Source organism: Pocillopora damicornis, chromosome 9, assembly GCF_964200805.1.
Source record: "Pocillopora damicornis chromosome 9, jaPocDami1.2, whole genome shotgun sequence".
NCBI classification, from domain to species: Eukaryota; Metazoa; Cnidaria; class Anthozoa; order Scleractinia; family Pocilloporidae; genus Pocillopora; species Pocillopora damicornis.
The window spans coordinates 11268782-11287917 of record NC_142678.1 but is presented as its reverse complement, the minus strand read 5'-3'; the positions used below and the strand labels follow the sequence as shown (position 1 = coordinate 11287917).

General features: G+C 38.3%; 3 protein-coding genes across 3 annotated transcripts; all 3 read left to right on the top strand.

The window, feature by feature from the left end:
• The first annotated feature begins 4734 nt into the window (after window positions 1-4734).
• Window positions 4735-7855, top strand: LOC113679890 (cytochrome P450 3A16). The gene is made up of 3 exons (XM_027196868.2): window positions 4735-5488; window positions 6006-6721; window positions 7028-7855. The coding sequence occupies exons 1-3, from the start codon at window positions 4969-4971 to the stop codon at window positions 7301-7303; spliced, it is 1512 nt and encodes a 503-aa protein (XP_027052669.2). The 5' UTR covers window positions 4735-4968; the 3' UTR covers window positions 7304-7855.
• Window positions 7856-9545: 1690 nt separating this feature from the next.
• On the top strand, window positions 9546-13718 carry LOC149040094 (uncharacterized). Its single transcript, XM_089181516.1, has 2 exons — window positions 9546-13356; window positions 13495-13718. The coding sequence occupies exons 1-2, from the start codon at window positions 12736-12738 to the stop codon at window positions 13612-13614; spliced, it is 741 nt and encodes a 246-aa protein (XP_089037642.1). The 5' UTR covers window positions 9546-12735; the 3' UTR covers window positions 13615-13718.
• Window positions 13719-13863: 145 nt separating this feature from the next.
• LOC113679891 (uncharacterized) lies at window positions 13864-17192 on the top strand. The gene has a single exon (XM_089183567.1). It carries the CDS (start codon window positions 16253-16255, stop codon window positions 17174-17176), a length of 924 nt encoding a protein of 307 aa, XP_089039693.1. The 5' UTR covers window positions 13864-16252; the 3' UTR covers window positions 17177-17192.
• Window positions 17193-19136: the final 1944 nt, after the last annotated feature.

Sequence of the window (19136 nt, the reverse complement as noted above, 5' to 3'; positions counted from 1 at the left end):
GACACCTTGCAACTTCAACGTGTAGGTCCAGTTAAACTTCAGCGTTTTCCAGCTCTTTGGCTTTCTGTTAACCGCCGCAAACGAATGAAATCACTGAAAAAAAATGTGATTTGCTTTGTTTTCAGATGGCGCGAAGTTAGCAGCTGCTGAGATTTGTTAGTTTATCGACACACCCTTGCTGTAAGCAAAGTTGCCGGTAAATGTGGCTTGCCATTGGTTAGTTTTGTTTCCACCGCCATTTGCGGTCGACCCCTACTAGCAAAAAGCGTGTAAACATTGCAGGTAGATGGAATTTTAGACAAAAATATTTATGACAAATTTCCAAACACAGCAATGACGTTTGTTCTAAACACGAATTTGCTTTATGGGTTGTGCTATAGAACTCGGGTATAGCCTCAAGTTAGGCTGGGTTTAAACAAAGTTCGGGCTGCCTACGATAGCTACACCTGTGGAATAAAAAACTAGAGAGTTGAATTGAAATCAAAACTGGCAATCGCAGTTCATAAAAAAATCAGAATTAGTCATTCAGAAAAACTGTGTTGTTTATGCTAAATAAGCATTGCACGGTACCTAGTTATGTCTGATATACTAATAATGATAACAACAACTTTGGCAAATTATAGTTTCAAATTAAGACAGTCGCCCTATGAAATTTTAAAGCACTGTTTCTATCTAGCCCACCCACTGAGCATAATTTGTAAAGTTTTTTATAGCGAAAAAAAAAATCAGAAATGAACACTCAGAAGTCATTGGTGTCAATCAGAGCATTGAAATTACAATTTTTTAGACTAATTATGCTTTATACATCTAGAAAGTTGAATAACGAGTTAATTCTACTCAATTTCTACTCTGTTATTGATTTGTCATTGTTGCACATTTAAATTGTAATTATAATATTTGCTACAGGAAGCCCACCAAGTAGAAGCCCTGTGACTTCTCATGGGTTTCCTCCCATCCTTTAGTATTTTTCTCACATTTTAATTTAAAATATAATAAGTGTGATTTCTTTTAATAATGAAGCTTTAATTTAAAATATATGGTTTAATTGCGAATTCTTAATTTCACGGGTAAAAGCAGCTAAAAGGTGTTATGAAATAGTTCCAGGATATTATGCACAGACCGTTAGGTGACATAACCAAATAGAAAATTAAGTATTCAACAGGTACCTGCATTTCTTTAATTTAACCTGCTAACTGCTTTTAAAAAACGCACTGAAATCGCTTTAAAACGGACTCAAGATGGCACAGAAACACAACTGTTGCACAGAAGAGACAAAGTAACTCGTTACTTTTGAATTTTTACTTTTCATATTACGATGGTTGGGTTCCCTTACGACTCTGATATTTAATGTTTATGCGCAATGTCATGTAATTTTAACGGCTCCCAAGGAGCTTGGGATACCTGTGAGTGAAAATGGTGAAGTCTCAAGTTGCGCAAATATTCTTTACTTATCTTTTAAGGAAAAACAGGAAATGAGGTGAATGGATGGGCACGCGTGTTATGAATATGACACTATTTTTTTCGGGCGAAATAGCTTGAAAATACGATTCTTTCATGAATTTAACTTTGCCTTTGCGGCAGTCACTCGTTGTTTGTGACACTATGTCGTGTTCTCAGACAAGACACTTTATCTCAACAATGCATTCCACCCCTTAGAATTGGAAACCTTACGAAGCTTTGAGGGAGGGAGGGAGGGAAGAAGTTTCGTCACCTGTATTGGAGTGACTTTCTACATGGTGAAAATAAGAGGTATAATATTCCTAGTTCTAATGATACAGAAATTAGAATGAGCCACGGTAAGATATACAACTTGGCTTGTGATCACAAATTTCTAGATCCTCCTTAAATGCTTTTTAAAAGCAACCTGACTTTTCTTTCCCCCCCCCCCCACCCCCCCTCTTCCCCATCCCCTCCCATTCGTGCCCATGTCTTGAGTGGCTTTCACGAGTTTTAGCATTGAGTAATTAAAAGATTTTATTGTCACCGAGCAATGATTATCTTGAGCTCATGAAAATGATTAGTGAGAAAGGAATTTTTCTGGTGACCACTATAAGCCATGGCGGATATTTGTCCTTGTACGGTGCGACAAAGCTCTGAATTAGAAGCTCCTGATTGTTCAAGTTTTGTAAGAGTTCCAAGTTTGGCTTCAACTAAACGACACGGACAAAAGTTTCGACAAGAGCTGATAAGAAATTCGGACGTCTCGAAAGAAGGTTTTATCTTTCGTCTTAGTAGAGCAAATCTGCTGCTAATTGTTTTCTCGTCTTTATTTTTCATTCGTACTCTTTCACATATTTATAACTCTAAACAGCCAAGAGGACAAGGATTTATCAATTTTCTTATACCTTAGTAATCTTGCTCCATGATTAAAGTTCACAAAATAAATATTTAACTCAAGTGACAAAAAGGCTTTCGTGTTGTGAATTAATTAGCCCGCCGATGGAAAACGTCAAACTTTCAGCAAATTCTAAATTATCATTCATCAGCCGGGTTTAGGTTTTACATAGGCCTTCCTCGATCATAAACTATTCTCAATTTTTTAAAAGCAAGAAAGCATTCTGTTCATCATTACGACTCCAGCCCGGATTATTTGTGACTTACTGAAATGGGTGACACCGCTGGATTTTTTACCTCGAAGGCTCGGTTTATTCCTTTGGGCATTGCTTCCGGTGGCTGCCGAAAACGTGTCGAATGATTTCGGTTTTATTCGTTTCGAAAAAGGTGAGATATTTTGGAAGAAGACCAAAGGAACTGTGGAAGGTACTTCAAAAGACTTGGACAATAGTGTAATTAAGCTACCTTGCGCGAACAGACTTGTGATCTTGTATCCTTTTGTTTACATTGTCTTGAGATGAATGAACTCGAGATCGATAAACTGCAATCATTTGAATGGATTTAGTTTCTATTCACGGTGTATTTTTAGCCTTTAGGAACAAAAAATGTGTGGGGGTTGGGTAAACACGCCAATCTTTTGTTAATTGGAAGGAATATGAATCAAACTTGACAAGGAGATATATCGAAATCTAATGTGTTTGTCCAATGATGAATGTAGAGTGTAGATTTTAGTGACATTTAGTGACACGAGTCTTGGTTTTCGTTCAGTCGATCATGACAACTCCATAGCGGATTAAACGTGAACCTCAAAAATTGAGGTTGTTAAGTATTCATATATTCAGGCTATTGTTCTTTCTCATTACTTATTCATTCCGATGAGTTTGCCGACATGCCGGCATGCTTCCGAAGATCGTGAAGAGCGCAACTTCTCTGATGTAGGTGAGATATTTTTCTTTAGTTAACAGATGAAATAAACTCTCCCGGGAATCTGCTTGGTTGATGTCTAATAATTGCTACGCATTCCGGTGTGTTGGGCAACATGTCAAAGACATCAACCTCGGATCAAACCCAAGCACTTATCAGCTTACATGTCTTTTCAAGTGGAAGTAAACATTGCATGCACCGCGCGCCCCCAAACGGAGCTCGCGTATTTTAACATAGTACGGTATTTGCGATGTGAAGTTAAGAGAACAAGAAGTGATTTTGAAAAGCATTTCATAATAAAAAGTTGCGATAAAACATTTCTTAAAATCATTTCAAAATTAAAAAAATTGCTAAAAAGCGACGACGTTTCGACGTTAGCTGAACGTCATTATCAAGTCAAAATAAGTTAGTGATTTTTGGTCTATAAATACTAAAAAAAAAAAAAAAAAAAAATGCAGAATGTGCCAAGTTTCGCTCTATATTTAGTCGCCTTGACTATCCAATGAGTGTTATTGATTCTGCTATCAAGAAGTTTCTTTTTCTAAATTCCTCAGCGAACAAAGCAGAAAGAAACAATGATGATAGTAGCACAGTAAGAATTAGTCTTCCTTTTAAAGATCAAGTGGCCGCTAATGCGGTTCGTAAGCGGTTACGCGATCTTAGCCATAAGATTGGCCCTACTTTGCAACCAGTTTTCGTGAGCAAGAAATTGGGGCAAGACCTCAGACCCAAAGAAATCAAGCCGTCAGTTGTTAATAAGCAGTGTGTTGTTTATAATTTTTCATGTGATCTGTGCGATGCAGATTATGTCGGGTATACAGCCCGACACCTTCATCAACGCATTGCTGAGCACAAAAAATTCGGCAATCGGTAGACATTTCTTAGAAGCTCATGGTAACAACAACCTTTTGAGAGAAAGCCAATTCACGGTTTTAAGAAGGTGCCAGAGCAAATTTGATTGCTTAGTATTTGAAATGCTCTTCATTGAGAAACTTAAGCCCAATTTTAAATATTCAGACGGACTCCATACGTGCGAAACTCTTTGTTTGATATTTTCTCACGTTACAATTTTTTTTAATCAGCTATTGTTGTTGTTTTTTTTTTTTTTTTTTTTTTTTAGTATTTATAGACCAAAAATCACTAACTTATTTTGACTTGATAATGACGTTCAGCTAACGTCGAAACGTCGTCGCTTTTTAGCAAATCAAGCAGATTCCCGGGAGAGTTTATTTCATCTGTTAACTAAAGAAAAATATCTCACCTACATCAGAGAAGTTGCGCTCTTCACGATCTTCGGAAGCATGCCGGCATGTCGGCAAACTCATTGGAATGAATAAGTATTGAGAAAGAACAATAGCCTGAATATATGAATACTTAACAACCTCAATTTTTGAGGTTCACGTTTAATCTGCTATGGAGTTGTCATGATCAACTGAACGAAAACCAAGATTCGTGTCACTAAATGTCGCTAAAATCTACACTCTACATTCATCATTGGACAAACACATTAGATTTCAATATATCTCCTTGTCAAGTTTGATTCATATTCCTTCCAATTAACAAAAGATTGGCGTGTTTACCCAACCCCCACACATTTTTTGTTCCTAATTTGCATTAAGATGAAGCCTCAAACGGTAACAAAACAGATTTGTGTCTAGAAATCAATTTGAAATAGGTAGGCCATTACGCTTTTTAGCCAAACGGGAGAAAATGGTCGATTCAGCTTTAGGATTATCAGACCTCGGTTTTTATGACTGGATAGGTCTTTTATTCCTCTTAGCAGCAACTGTTTATTGGTTTGGCGTCTCTGGATACACTCTAACAAGTCATGTCTGCCTTCCGGGACCGAAGCCTTGGCCTTACGTCGGAAACCTACTCGATGCTTCAAAATATGATGGTCTGCACAACGCTTTCTTAGCATATACCGAGAAATATGGCAAGGTTTTCAAGATGTACATGGGCAGAGATCCCATTATAGCCGTTGCCGATCCTGAAATTCTGAAGAATCTTTTGGTTAAGGATTTTCATAAGTTCAGGAACAGACCAGATTTTCTAGCCGGAAAACCACCGCTCAGCAAAGGTTTGTTTGGTGCAAGAGATAATAATTGGAAACGAGTCCGCTCCATCCTTACACCGACGTTCAGCTCGCTTAAGATGAAAGAAATCGTACCTATAATCGAAGAAGCAGCTGGAATTATGGCGTCAAAGTTCGAAAATTTAGCAAACGAAGGTCAGTGCTTAACGCCGATATCACCGGTAATAGAGTGGTCAAACGTCTGTGCATGTGGATCCTGTAGAGGCTAGGTGCCATACTTTTATAATGTCAAAACCAAGTTTTCTCACAAACAACCACACAAGTAAGGAAACCGCGGTGTTTGAAACCTTATAACTATTTTGGTAAAGCTAAAAAAATGGTAAATCAGTCGGAAACTCGTAATTAAATAACATTTCTGTCATAAGAGTCTCGATTTTTCCTTATCCTTCCTTCTGTTCCCTTTTACGGATTTAGAAGAAGTCGTTAATGCTTTATTTCGCTTATTTGGCGTGACAACGCCAATGCGCATACCCCACATTCAACCGCTGTATTGGTACCGGCATACTCGTAAACTTGCGACGGAGTTGAATCTCAATCAGAAGAGGTAATAATACTCTTATCCAAAGCTTTTAAAACTTTTACGAGAGATCGTTTCTAACTTTCGAAAGTAGATCTTACACGATTTTAATTTAGATGCCACAATCTTTTGCAGATAGAAGTGTGGATGTGTCTACTCCTTTTTCTCAATTCACCTTGGACGTAATTCTATCTGCTGGATTTGGGCTTAAGTCGGACGTGCAAACCAACCCCGACTCAGAGCTTTTGAAGAAAGCAACAACAGTGTTCATCGTACCAGTGTATGTACGAGCACTGTCCATGTTTCCTTTCTACCGCCATTTAAGAAAATTCATCGACCTTAATCCTATCCAGCATGTGGACTACTTCGAGACACTAGCAAGGGGTATAATGAAGATCCGACGAAATGGTTCATCTGGACGCAAGGATCTTGTCCAGCTCATGTTAGAGGCGCAAGAAGTGGTCAACAACAATGAAGTCAAAACTTTGACGGAAGAGGAGATCGTAGCCCAGTGCATAACGTTCTTAGTGGCGGGCGCAGAAACAACAGGGTCTACATTGGCCATGATTGCGTACCATCTCGCTTCTTATCCAGAGGTTCAAGACAAGCTGCTGCAAGAAATTGACGAAGCTACACGTACACGTGGTAATTTGTCAACTTACGAGTTCGTGCAAGGCCTCGAGTATCTCGATCGAGTCCTTTCTGAGGTTCTACGATTGTTTACAGTTGGTTTCGTAAATGTTCGTGAGTGCATGGAGAGCTGTGTAATAAACGGAGTGGAATTCCCTGCTGGTGTCAGCGTGTATATTTTGTCATACTGTGTCCACCGCGATCCTCATTTCTGGCCCGAGGTAAAAATAGAATATAAAAATTCATTATAGCCTCTCTCAGTTGAAGAATTCATTAAATTAGAATGAGACTCCTTTCTCTCCTATTTCCTTGCTACCCAGAGATAGAAGTGAGTAGCAGCAAATTGTCCTGAAACAAACGCAAAGTTGCCACAGAAGACAAAAGACCGCAATTAATATCCCAAGGAGGGATAGGCTTAGTATCCTTAGACCAAAATCCAAATTCTCGCCGCTGCCAATTCTGCTCAGAAATTATCAATTTAGCAGGTAAAATATAACGCTAATGAATAATGTCCGTTTCTTTTGTAGCCAGAGAAATTCGACCCAGACCGTTTTCTTCCAGAAGTGGCTGAAAAGCGCCCAACCTTCTCCTATTTACCATTTGGCCTGGGTCCCAAGCAATGCCTTGGAATAAGATTGGCTGAACTCGAAATAAAGACAGCCATGGTTCAAATTTTACAAAAGATGAAATTTGAAAGGGGAGTCGATTCCACCGTCTCTATTCGGTTGCACGCTTCCACCATTTTAGGGCCCGTCGAGCCAATTCGTGTCAAAGTCGTGGCTAGATCACGTAATGGGCCTTGACGTTGCTGTCGTCTCATAATGGTTGATGGATTTAGAGCAAAAGAAGACAGTTTATGGACGTTTACCAAAAAGCGAACTAACGTTTATGGCGATCAGAGAGAAAACATGCAATATTATCAGAAGGGTACCAAATATTTCAACTTCATGCTTATTTCCGACCGTTAACCACAAAATTTAGTGACTTGCTAAAACTGCCATCTTGCCGCCATCTTGGTCGGCACCAGTCTCTTTTTTATTATTATTATAATCGGCACCGGTCTCATTTTTTTTTATTATTATTATGATTGTTATGAAGTCGGCCGAAAGACTCGTAGGAACATGAAAGACGGAAGGCTTAAAACATCTAAATCAGCATAAACTGAGTCTAGAGTCTGTGTTACACTCGCTCTTGAGTAAGTTGCCGTCCTCACTTATTCTTGACTGTAATGACTATAGTTTATTCAAAACTTACGTATCATCTTTGGCTCAAATATATATTTGACATGTAAAGCAACCAATTAAAAGTGTTTAGCGTTTACTTGTATTCATCAAGTAAACGCTAAATTTACATAATGTAAGGTTCCAAGTTTTGCAGACCCTCCTTAACTGGATAGCTGGATGCATGACCTGAGTTCTCATCCTAAATATAAACTTTCCCTTTGTCTTAACAATAAATTAGCGGATTAAAAAGCGAGATTAACATTACACATGTTTGCCAAACGTGACCGTCGACAGGGCAGTTGTTATTATATCCTAAGGTGAAAGGACAGAGAGGAATTGGAAGATAGCAGGCAACAACAGCTCCAACCACTAACACAGTTGTCTAAACGGCGCCTTGCTTTCTTTGGCAAATCTTTCTGCTTCTTCTTTGGGAAGTTGCTATGTTTTTATCTTCCTTTGTTGCAACGGGTTTCTTGATATACAATGGCATAAGCGAAGGTAGTGAAAACGACACTGGAACAAGCGGTAAGACCTGTAATATGAACTGTCACTCTGATTGGTCAAAGATCTATTGCATAATTGCCTGCATGCCTTTGGTTGGAAGAAATGAAAAGGAAACTTTGAACGCCAAAAACAACGACAAAGATTTTATTTTATCAACATTATCAAATTTTATATCTAAAATTCAGTTTAACGAACTGGTTGCTCCGTTTAAAGCCGTTTTTATTTGCTGTGAGGTTAAAGAGAAAGAACTTCAGAAATTCTCTGATACAATTACCCAAACTGCTCGCCGAGAGGAAAAAAGTTGGCGTGTTTTTGCTTCAAGAAAATTGAAGCGACAAACTAACTGGATCTACCCTTACAAACAAGTTATAAACCTCGCTTATGAGATCTTGATGCTTATTTTTCGTCTTCTGCCTTCCTCAAAGTATTCAATGTTTTTAAGGAAATTAACACAACGTAAAATGAAACATTTTGTATAGGTGTATCAATGTCAGCCAGAAATAGATATATCGCTATATTCTAGGAGAAAAACCATCAGCTGCACAAATAGTATGTAACAAAAAATTATTTACCCGTAAAATAGGGACAGTCACTTTTTCTCTCTGTTTTTTTTTTTTTTAACAAACATTTGGCAGGAACAACCGATTTCCTCTAATATGATTAAAATTATCAAAAATAAACAAACAAACAAAACAGATTAAAAATTGGTTCGCAATGCATACCCAAAACTACAAAAAGTAAGCTCAATAAATTGCACTCCTGGCAAGAATGTTTGCATCTCTACAACTAAGTTTTGTGAGAATCAGATTTTGCGTACAGTAGATTTTAACCTTCTTGACCTAAAATATGTCTTCCCCAGAACACAGTTAATGAAAAAACTGTTTATCGAGTGGATGGAAAATGCGCTAATAAAATGTACATAAATTATTAGGAAGTTTTTTTCTTTTTTCTCCGCTGTATCTTTCTCTTTCACTGGATGGCTGGATGCACGACCTTGGCTCTTATTTTAAATATGAACTTCTTTATTTCTTTTTGTCTGCTGTATTAAATCATCGCCAGAAATCAAGGACATTTCGAGCCTGCTAACAATTATCAGCGGTATATCGTATTACACTCCGGAACAATAGAATATCAAGGAGAATTCAATATTCAATATGGCGGCGATCGCGGCTCGATCTGCAAGGAAGAGTGTTTCGTACCATGACTGATACAATTTGAGCACCGCAGATCTTCTATTTGATGAGAAGAAAAAGAAAAGAAGACCTGCAAGTAAATCTTTGGGATTTTTCGAGGCAGAGTGATGACGTAATGTCAGAATTTTGATTTGCTTTAATTTAATTTTCGCGCTAAGACTGCTGAATTTGCATTCAATGCCTGGCATATTTTTATTCCGAAAAGGACCGAGAACTAATTTATTTCCCTGCAAGAACATAAACAAATATGGCCGACGATTCGAAGATCAGCGTTGCTCGTGTTTAACTATTTCAGTCATAGTTTTCAACATGGCGTCTCGTCACTTACTCTGCATGGAAAATAAGGGATATTCTGGCGCGTTGGGAACTTTTTTGATGGGAGGAAATGGCAATTTTACAGGATATTTGGACGCTTCGAACTATGTAGCAGTCAATTCGATCGAGAGCAGTTGACTTTATTGATGCACTTTCCTGTAATAGGCGAGTGTTTGGGATGGAGAACGACGGATTTTGAAGAACCGTATGGCGACCTAGGTCAAATGATCAATGACAAAAGAACTGGTTCGGGAAGTAGGTGGTTTTTATTTATCGAGTCCCTGTGAGGTTTGATGAATAGCAGAATCAGTACTGAATATGTCTCGATCGAGAGCAGACGGGACTATGAGCTCCTGATTGTTATATTTTAGAAATTTTACAAATTTCCATACAGTTTCTTATATTATTTGGACGCCATTATGGACGAAATGCGCAAGCGCGGCCGCCATCTTGTCCAATATTTCTGCCGATGCGATGGATTAACAAGAGACTTTAACGTGACAAATGTTTGCCACAATGTCTCAGTGATAGGGAAAATTTCTCTTTGGTTCTCTTTGATAACTCTTTCCACTTCTCCTTGGGGCAGTTGCTGTGCCTTTATCTTCTTCCGGTAGCGAAGGTTAGTTACGAAAACGATGCTCAAAATAGTGATAAGGGTTCCCATGAGATGTAATACTTGCATTTCATTACATTCATAAATACCTGGGAAACAACCAGAAATCTTTGTTAAAACATTTTTGGCAAAGCTATCAGCAATATTTCACTATTTTCATTGCTGCCAATTGTCAATGGAAATTATCTGGAGAGGCTACTTTAGTAGTGTAATGCTTTGCAATCTACTTTCCTTAACACTAATGACACTTACTATGAAACTGACAGAAACCCTTTCAGCAATTTATGACGCACGCCTCCGAGATCCTGATTCTGATTTTTGGTCATTTTGGTTCCTCAATATATTGACCATGCTTTTAAGAAAAGAGAAGATATACAATCAGTCTCTGTCAAAAATTATTCTTCGCGAATCACAAACCGCTTCAAAGATATTTGGCAGAACATGAAAATAGTTTACCCGTAACTGAATTAACCACTGAATTAACCACTGATATTTTACAAAGCTTAAGGTAGTAACTGAGCATTTCCTTTAATGTGGTTAAAATAAAAAAAATAGAACATAAAATTGTTCGGCATTGCAGAAAAGTAAGCTTAATAGAGGGTGTGAATGGGGTTAACCGACTAGCGACAAAGGGCGTAAAAAATTACTGACTACCGACGAAACGGGGAAAAAATTACCGACTAGCGACAAATAAATTCTAACCGACAACCGACATGGTCAGACGTGATAGGGATGTTTGTATTCAGAAAGAACAGCATTTTGATGATTTCTAGCTCAGAAAATCCTTCTTCACCCGACGTAACCACATTAATTCCAAATTTAGCCGAATTATAGAATTTCTTGTCTTCAAATTACTTTAAATCCACGGGATCCTTCTTTTCGGTGAGCAGCGTGGGCTCATTTCTGGAACAGCGGCTCGTAATCGGGCTGACAAGACGCCCTGCTGTCTCATTTCAATAACAGCGGATCACAATCGAGCCGACGAGACGCCCTGCTGTTGTCTTTTTATTGCTCGTTGTTTGTTCATGCGGTCGGGTCATGACTGGGATTGCTAAAGTCATCGTGAGTTTTTTCGAAAAGGTGAAGAAGTCGCCATCGAACGTCGTCGAAGCAGGGTCCCAGTAGACAAAGAAGCTCATAGAGGAGTATCTGAACTAAAAAAACATCTTACGGAGTTTTTAGGACTAAAGGAGCAGGCACATCAATATGGAATTGGCGGATTTTCGTTAAAGTTATTTCGCCTGGCGAAATCGCCTGCGGGCAAATGCGAAAATTTTGCAATTGTGACGGATGGGCAATGGCAGCTTGAACTTCCAAATTTAATATCTGATTAAAGTAGCAGTGAGCTCAACGGTAAGTGTGGAACGCGTGCAGCGGAGTTTGATCAATCACTTTAGTTCTGTAGTTAAATATTAAGCTCAAATATTAACGTGGTTAAACTCTGGTTCCACCGTTTTTTGTTTGTTGTTTTGTGGAGCGGAATGTTTTTTTTTTCTTTTTCACCGTCCATTTGAATGCGAAAATTGAGAAGAAAAATCTCTACAAAGAAGTAGAGTAAATCAGTTTATAAGCTTCTTTCTGATTAATTGGTGAATGAACAACAGTGTAGCTTAACATATTAAAGACCCCGTTTATTTATACACGCCCTTAAATTTATTCGTTTCTGAAAACCAGACGTTCAAATAATATTCAATTCTCTCCTCGAGGGAAGCTACGCACGAGAGATTTCGCTCGATGTGCACGTTTTATACATCTTGACGAGCATTTGCTGATAAGAACTGTGTAAGTTTCTCAAAAGCCTACTAAAGAGAAAACTTAAAACACACGGTATTTAATATTTTAGTACACATTATCCAAGAGGTCACAAACTGGACCGGAAAGCCAGTAGTGTTGCTGAAGGCGCCGGCTACATCTGATAAAAGCAAGCATGCAGAAGTCAATGAACGACACTGAGAGAAAGGTGACGAGTCAAAAGGTGAGAAGGAAACGGAAATCACGAGAAGAAGCAAAAGAAGATGAAAATCTGGCAAAGAGGATCATGACTGAAGGAGGTGACATCGAGAGAAACGAAAGGCAACAAGGAGACCTTCAAAAGTTTCAGGATGGTAGGGCTGAATTAGCACTTGTAGTTCGTTTACCTGATTTTCAAAAGTCATAAATTTCGCTACTTTGGAAATTCTGCGGTGTTCCTTGTTTATAAACACTGCCTTGTTTTTACAACGAAAAACGCTCACTTGGTGCGTTCGCTATGTAAAGATAGTTTCTTTTAAATTCCGGCTAAAAGCTGTATTATTATCACTTTGATGGGCATTGTGGCGCATTTTGCGTGCTAAAATAAAGAATTTGCCGGGCTAAAATGTATTTTTAAAAATAAACCAAGACAACCAATGTTCGCGCCGTCTTCTTGTAGCGTTGGTAAAAGAAACCGTGGAGCTATTTTTAAAGCCCAAATCATGGCTGAAAACACAGAAAACAACAAGTCGAGCGAGACGTCTGCAACCAATGGTCCACAGGGAACTGTATCACAGAAGACGCAAGTATCTGTGTCTTTGCTTAAAAAGGGCATAGAAAGGCTATACAAGAACGTGATGGACATTAACTCCCAATTTATAGATGATCTGCTGCTCGAAACGTTGCTCACAACAGTAGTGGAAAATTTGCACGCTGTTTCACACCTTAAACACGAGACATTTACGGTACTTACATATGCCCAGGATTTTGAAACAATTTGCAAGGAATCTCTGAAGCGCACATCTAGATGGGCAGCAAAGTACTACACGCATGACAAATCCTACTATCCGGTACCTCAATCCGCCATGCCCCTTTCTGCTATAGCTATGATGACACCTTTGCCAAGTGAGGACATAACACCAGGGATGGAAGGACAGATCAAAGAGTGGCTAGAGAGTTACAGACCAGTACGCCAACGGACGGTTAGGAGTGAGACCACAAAAGATAAGGCTGGGGCCTTGCCGCCAGCTGTCTACGCCGTTCACCACACCGACAAGTCTGAAGAGAGGCTTTGATATCCTGAAGAAAACACTGTATCGTCAGCAAATGCACAACGCGTTGTCAGCATACAATTTGTGGACGAAGGGGATGTTACTGAGGTGTTTGAGGATCACAGAGAAGTACAATTCGATGAGTATGAGACAGATTCGGATGACGAGGAATCAGATTTTGAAGAACATCCAGAGGTTGTCAACAGAGCGTGTGTTACCCGATCCGGCAGGGCTGTTCGTGCATTTGTACGTCTCGACATGTAAGAGGTACTAACAGTTAAAAAATCCATTTAACGGTGCAGATTGATACGTATGACAAAAAAAAAGAAAACGAAAAAAATGGCAAAAAAAAGAGAAAAAAAAGAAACCTCGTAGAAAAGCCACGAGAGCCGTTGAATAATAAGTGTAGTGAGTTTTTGTGGACGTCTCGGAAAAAAGACTTCCGTAGCTTACAAATTAAAATTAGGTATCCCAGGGGCTAGAGTGGGTGTTTCATTCTTTGTAGAATTTACCTCTCTTGATTTACTTCGATGCCCCGTAGTCGACAGGAAACAAATTCACATCTATAATAAAAGCTTTGGTGAATTTTATCGGTATACTAGATTTGCAAACAAAAGTGGGGTAGATGAGCACGTTGCTAAATTAAAAAACAGCGTTAACGAGGTTTAAGTGAAAACAAATGATGAATTATTACAAGTATTACACTTCGTCTAGAGTTTAAAGTCTTAAAACTGGGCAAATTGCATAATAAATGTGAATAATTAACGTGTATTTTTAATTATTAACTGAGATTTACCGACAACCGACAAAGGTAAAAAATCTTAGCCGACAACCGACAAAGTAACGAAATTTTAACCGACAACCGACATTTTGACCCCCCCATTCAGACCCTCTTAATACATTGTACACCAAGTGAGGATATTTGCTTTGCTCCAATGAAGTTTTGTGAGGATCAGTTTTGGTGTGCGGTAAATCTATCTTCTTTGACCCAAAATTTGTTTTACCCAGAACTCAGAAAAGGCGTCAGCTAACAGCACCATTTCAACAATTCAAGAAGCTCGCCCTTTCGTATTTTCTGTTATTCAAAATATTGTCTGTTTCTAAGGAAACCATCAGCGAATCCAGAAATTATGGAAGCAAAACACTTGATATAAAATTAGACTTGTTAATTTAACAGTCTCCAAGAATTTCTTAAACTATAGTCAACCAGCTATTTCGAATTACATCCTGATCTTGGTCGGCGTTTTTTCTCTGATCTATCCTTAAAATTACTTGGCAAATGTTTCCACCAAATTTTTATCCCCTCACAGAAAGAGAAGGACGAAGAAGCCAAAGAAAAGGTAATTCCTCCCATGGCAAATATATAAATCATCTCCTAAGAATGGCTTCTCAGTCTACATTATACAACAACAACACAAAAGAAAGCTTTTTCGAAAACATTTTTCGCCGCCTAGTCAAATTGATTTCCTTGGAGCTCAGCCCATTCTTCAATCTCAATCAAAAGTGACTGAAAATTGCTCAAGATTTTTCACATATACGTAAAAGTTATTATACGGCTTTCAATTGTGGTAAAGGTTTTTAAATTCCCTCTGGATAACTTCTTAGGTAACTTGTATGTACACCATACGTAACCTGTTCTTGTCTCATTTACTGTAATCTGGCTATTGCCGTTTTTTGCCTCTCTTGGCGAGAGGTTGGAACAGGCCAAAACCACCTCAATGGAGTTTCATTCCCGTGCGGCATGTTTTGAAAAGTGATTTCTCGCCTCACACGCACAATTACCCATTTCATGTAGTCCTAAGAAACAAATCCTGTATTTGTAGGCGTTATCGTGTGGCTTAATTGTTTAATGTAATTCAGGCTACATATCAATCTCAATAAACTCCATAAAAAGCCAAGTAATGCACTTTGATACTATCGCAAAAGGAATAAAACCAACAAGAACGCCAATAAATAAGAGAGATAAACTTTTTTTGGTAGTCTTGAACAGACAGACTAAAGCCTTCCTTCGTATGGTGATATTCAGAAAGAGATACCATATCAACTCCAAAAAAAAAAATTTACCGGGCTCCGTAACGGGTAAACATCGCTTTTTTTTTCGTTAGCAAACGTTTCCTCATTCATAATTTTCAGCCCAGACGCGCTTAACATGTGTTTTTTTTGGCTCAAATTTCGAAATCTTGGGTCGGAAAAATTGGAAGGTTTGAACATTACCCCCAAGCAAATAATGGCTATGGTATCGAAGATGAGACAGGTGTCAAATAAATTGAGATTTTACATAAAACTTGGTTGACGAACCTAAAATAGTGAGCTTTTAACTCACTAATGATTCTAAGACTTAAACTTAACTGGCCATGAAAAAGCCTCGACACAAATAATCCTCTTTAATCCAGTGACGCCAAAGAAAATAAATTTCGAATGAATTATAGCAAAATTTTTCTTTGAATACAAATCTTTGCTGACGAAAGAAAGAAGAATGATCTTTAGAGGCACAAAACATTACATCTAGAATTGCAAAGCAAAAAATTTATTAAATTTAGAGCACGATATACTGAATGAAGAGACGAGCAAGCTATTTCTAGTTATCGCAACCGCTAAAAATGGGATGAAAAATCTATAGTGATTTCAATCGCTCTTGGATTAAAAATGATTCATAGGCGTTAAGTGTTTCCATGCAAGTTTTATCTTGTACTGTCGTTGTGTAAATAGACTGGGAAGTCATTCTTAGGAGTGCTTAAACTACTTACAATAAAAAGCATTAGATTTCCTCTGCCTTTTCCTCCTTCCGTTTTCAAGCATTTGCACATTACTTTTAGCGGTAGATTAAAGTTAAAATTGAAAAGATAAACCAATGACCAGACCCAAAAGACATAGCTGATTTGCAGTATAATTTCAAGTCGACATGGCAAACTTCTCCTTGGCTAGCTTCACGAGCGCTTCAAACACAACTAGTGGAGAAAGCAATGCAGCAGATGTTTCTCTGGAGGTTAGTGATGTCATTACTCTCATCCTCAACGCCATCACTTGTCCGTTCACGGTTCTGCTCAACGTGCTAGTGATAATGGCCGTGAAAAGAAGATCACGGCTGCAAACCAACAGCAACATCTTGCTGACCCGTTTAGCGATAATTGACGCATCAACTGGTCTCCTTGGGCAGCCAACCTTTATCCTGTGGCAGATATTCCTTTTACTTGGTGTCAGTAGCAGCGTAGCAATTAAAAATCTCCATTTCGATGTCATGTCTACATTGCTGGTAGCTTCATGCTTTCATCTGATGATGGTAACTTTCGAGCGGCTCATAGCGATGAAATTTACTATGTACTATTTGATAATTGTAACTGATAGTACTATAAATCTAGCAGTGTTGTTAGTTTGGATCATGTCTCTCATAATTGGGTTTTTCAGAATAATAAAAAATTTACAGATTTTTTTTTTTTTAAGCAGCATTGTCATTAGTTCATGTATCTTTTCTGTTACCTTCTCTTATATGATCTTGTATCACGAAACAAGTCGCCATAAAAAGAAGATGAAAGCACAACAACTCCGTCTAGAGGAAATAGAGACATTCACTAGAGAGAACAAGGCGCTGAAGACAACTGTGTTTGTAGTGGGTGCTGTTTTTATTTGCTTTCTTCCAGTTTGTTTCTGTTTTATGCTTTTAACCCCAGGAATTTATGACGTTTGCATAATCAACGAAGCTTTGATGCAAACGTTTGCCATGATAAATTCGTTTGTCAATCCACTAATATACTGCTGGAGACAAAAAGAAATGAGAAAGTTTGTGTTTAGAATAAGAACCCACGCCGTGCATTCAGTTAGTGAGTAATCGTATATGGCAAATATTCGAGGTCCCCATGACCTTTGAGGAATACAATAAAATTCTATTTTGTTTGCATTGTTGTGTGTTTTGAGAATAATGTAATTGATTAATTTATGAAAAGTTCAACATCTCGAATCTGATAAATTCACAGCTAAAGCAAGGTGTAAGATGTTGCTTCGGAATCGAGTGAAATACGACCGAAGGAACTCAGTTGTAGACTTGAAAAAATATGACGTTTGCTTCATCAACAAACTCTTGATTAAAGTCGTTGATAAACTCGCTTGTCAATCCACTGATTTACTGCTGGAGACAAAAATATATGATGAAGTTTATATTCAGAATGAGAATTCAGGCTCTGCGTCCAGCTAACGAGTATTATAATAAAGTTCGGATATAACGCGCGCTCTCATTGGTTGAAAGAGCGTGCTCTATGAGAGTATAGAACATAGAACTGAGCTAAAGCTGTCACGCCATCTGCCAAATTGTACCATGTTCGACCTTTTCCGGGACTTCTTTTTAGCTTTTTTCCGATAATTGAAAGTGAAATTTCGGAACAAGCGAGCTGGCAAGTAGTAACAGAAGAACCAAAGAAAGGTTTGTAAACATACCAGGCGCCGTTATTTACGTTATTAAAACGTGGGCAGATACGAAAATCCTCAAAGGAAAAATCAAAATAGACATTCCGAGTTTTAAAGATTTTCACGCTCAGTTAGATTGCAAGCTTACGTACGGTAATGAAAATCAAACACAGCCAACACTCGTATAGTCTATAGAGTTCAGAGTTAAAAAAAACAAAACAAAACAAAACAGAAATGATGAAAAATATAACCAAACTGGCATAATTGTTAAAATTCATACTAATCATGACGGTGTCTGAGCAAATATGATCATGCTGAAGTCCATCGCGGCTCACTTATCATGCCGATCTCCGGTCATCACAGTAAAACAAGCCTCAGAAACTACATCGGCCGCCCTTCGAGTGAAAAAATAAGAGCTCGCTCTGATATCCTTTCCAATGTGTTGAGTGGAAAGTCACTTCAGTCACTGCAGCCGAGTTTTGCGGCGCTGTCATCCCGAGCGATCTTCATGTTCCGGTGAATTCGGCTGTCGTTCATTTAAAAAACACTCGCCTTGAACAGGTTGTTTTCGACCTTGTCATGTGAAAAAACCCGCGTGTTTTTATGAGCCATAATTCGGCTGAAGTTCACTGAACATTTCACTTCAAGATTCTGATTTAAAAACTTCAGGCAAAAGCGTTAAATTCGACCTGCCGAATTATTTTAGTTTGTAAACTATCGAAGAGTGTGAACTTTGATGGTTTTTGAACTTTGATGGTTTGACACTTTTGACAGGTTTTGTCTTGTACAGCCAATCAGATTATTTGAACCATTCTAACAGGGATTCTGATTGGCTTATTGTCGCGTGCTCTATGAGAGTATAGAGCATGCTGACGACACTGTTCTTCGCTTTGGAAATAAAGTTTGTTTTGAAAATTGAAAGTAATACATGGGGAATTTAACGGATTCTTTATTATAAAACAAATAGAGAAGCCTTGACTGTGCTCTGTTCTGTTATAAAGCACTTAGGAAGCGGCTAGAGCACTCAAGAAGTGGGAAGAAACACTCGACTACGTCTCGTGTTTCTCCCTACACTTCTTTCGTGCTCTAGCCGCTTCCTGCGTGCTTTATAACAGAACAGAGCACAGTCAAGGCTTCTCTATTTGTTAAATAGGGTGGAACTTGGTCACAAAAATTAATCTGAAAAAATCCTGAACGTGATCATGTTATGACAATAGATCATGATAATTCTAAAATAATGATTGATGCAAACGCTGCTTACTTCTTCAGTCAGATCACTCAGATCAGTATTATTTACGGCTCTACACGTTATAACTTTTCACTTTTTCCATCTATATACTTCACTAGAAAATTCGTAGTAGCTAGGGGCAAACAGATTTTGGTTCATA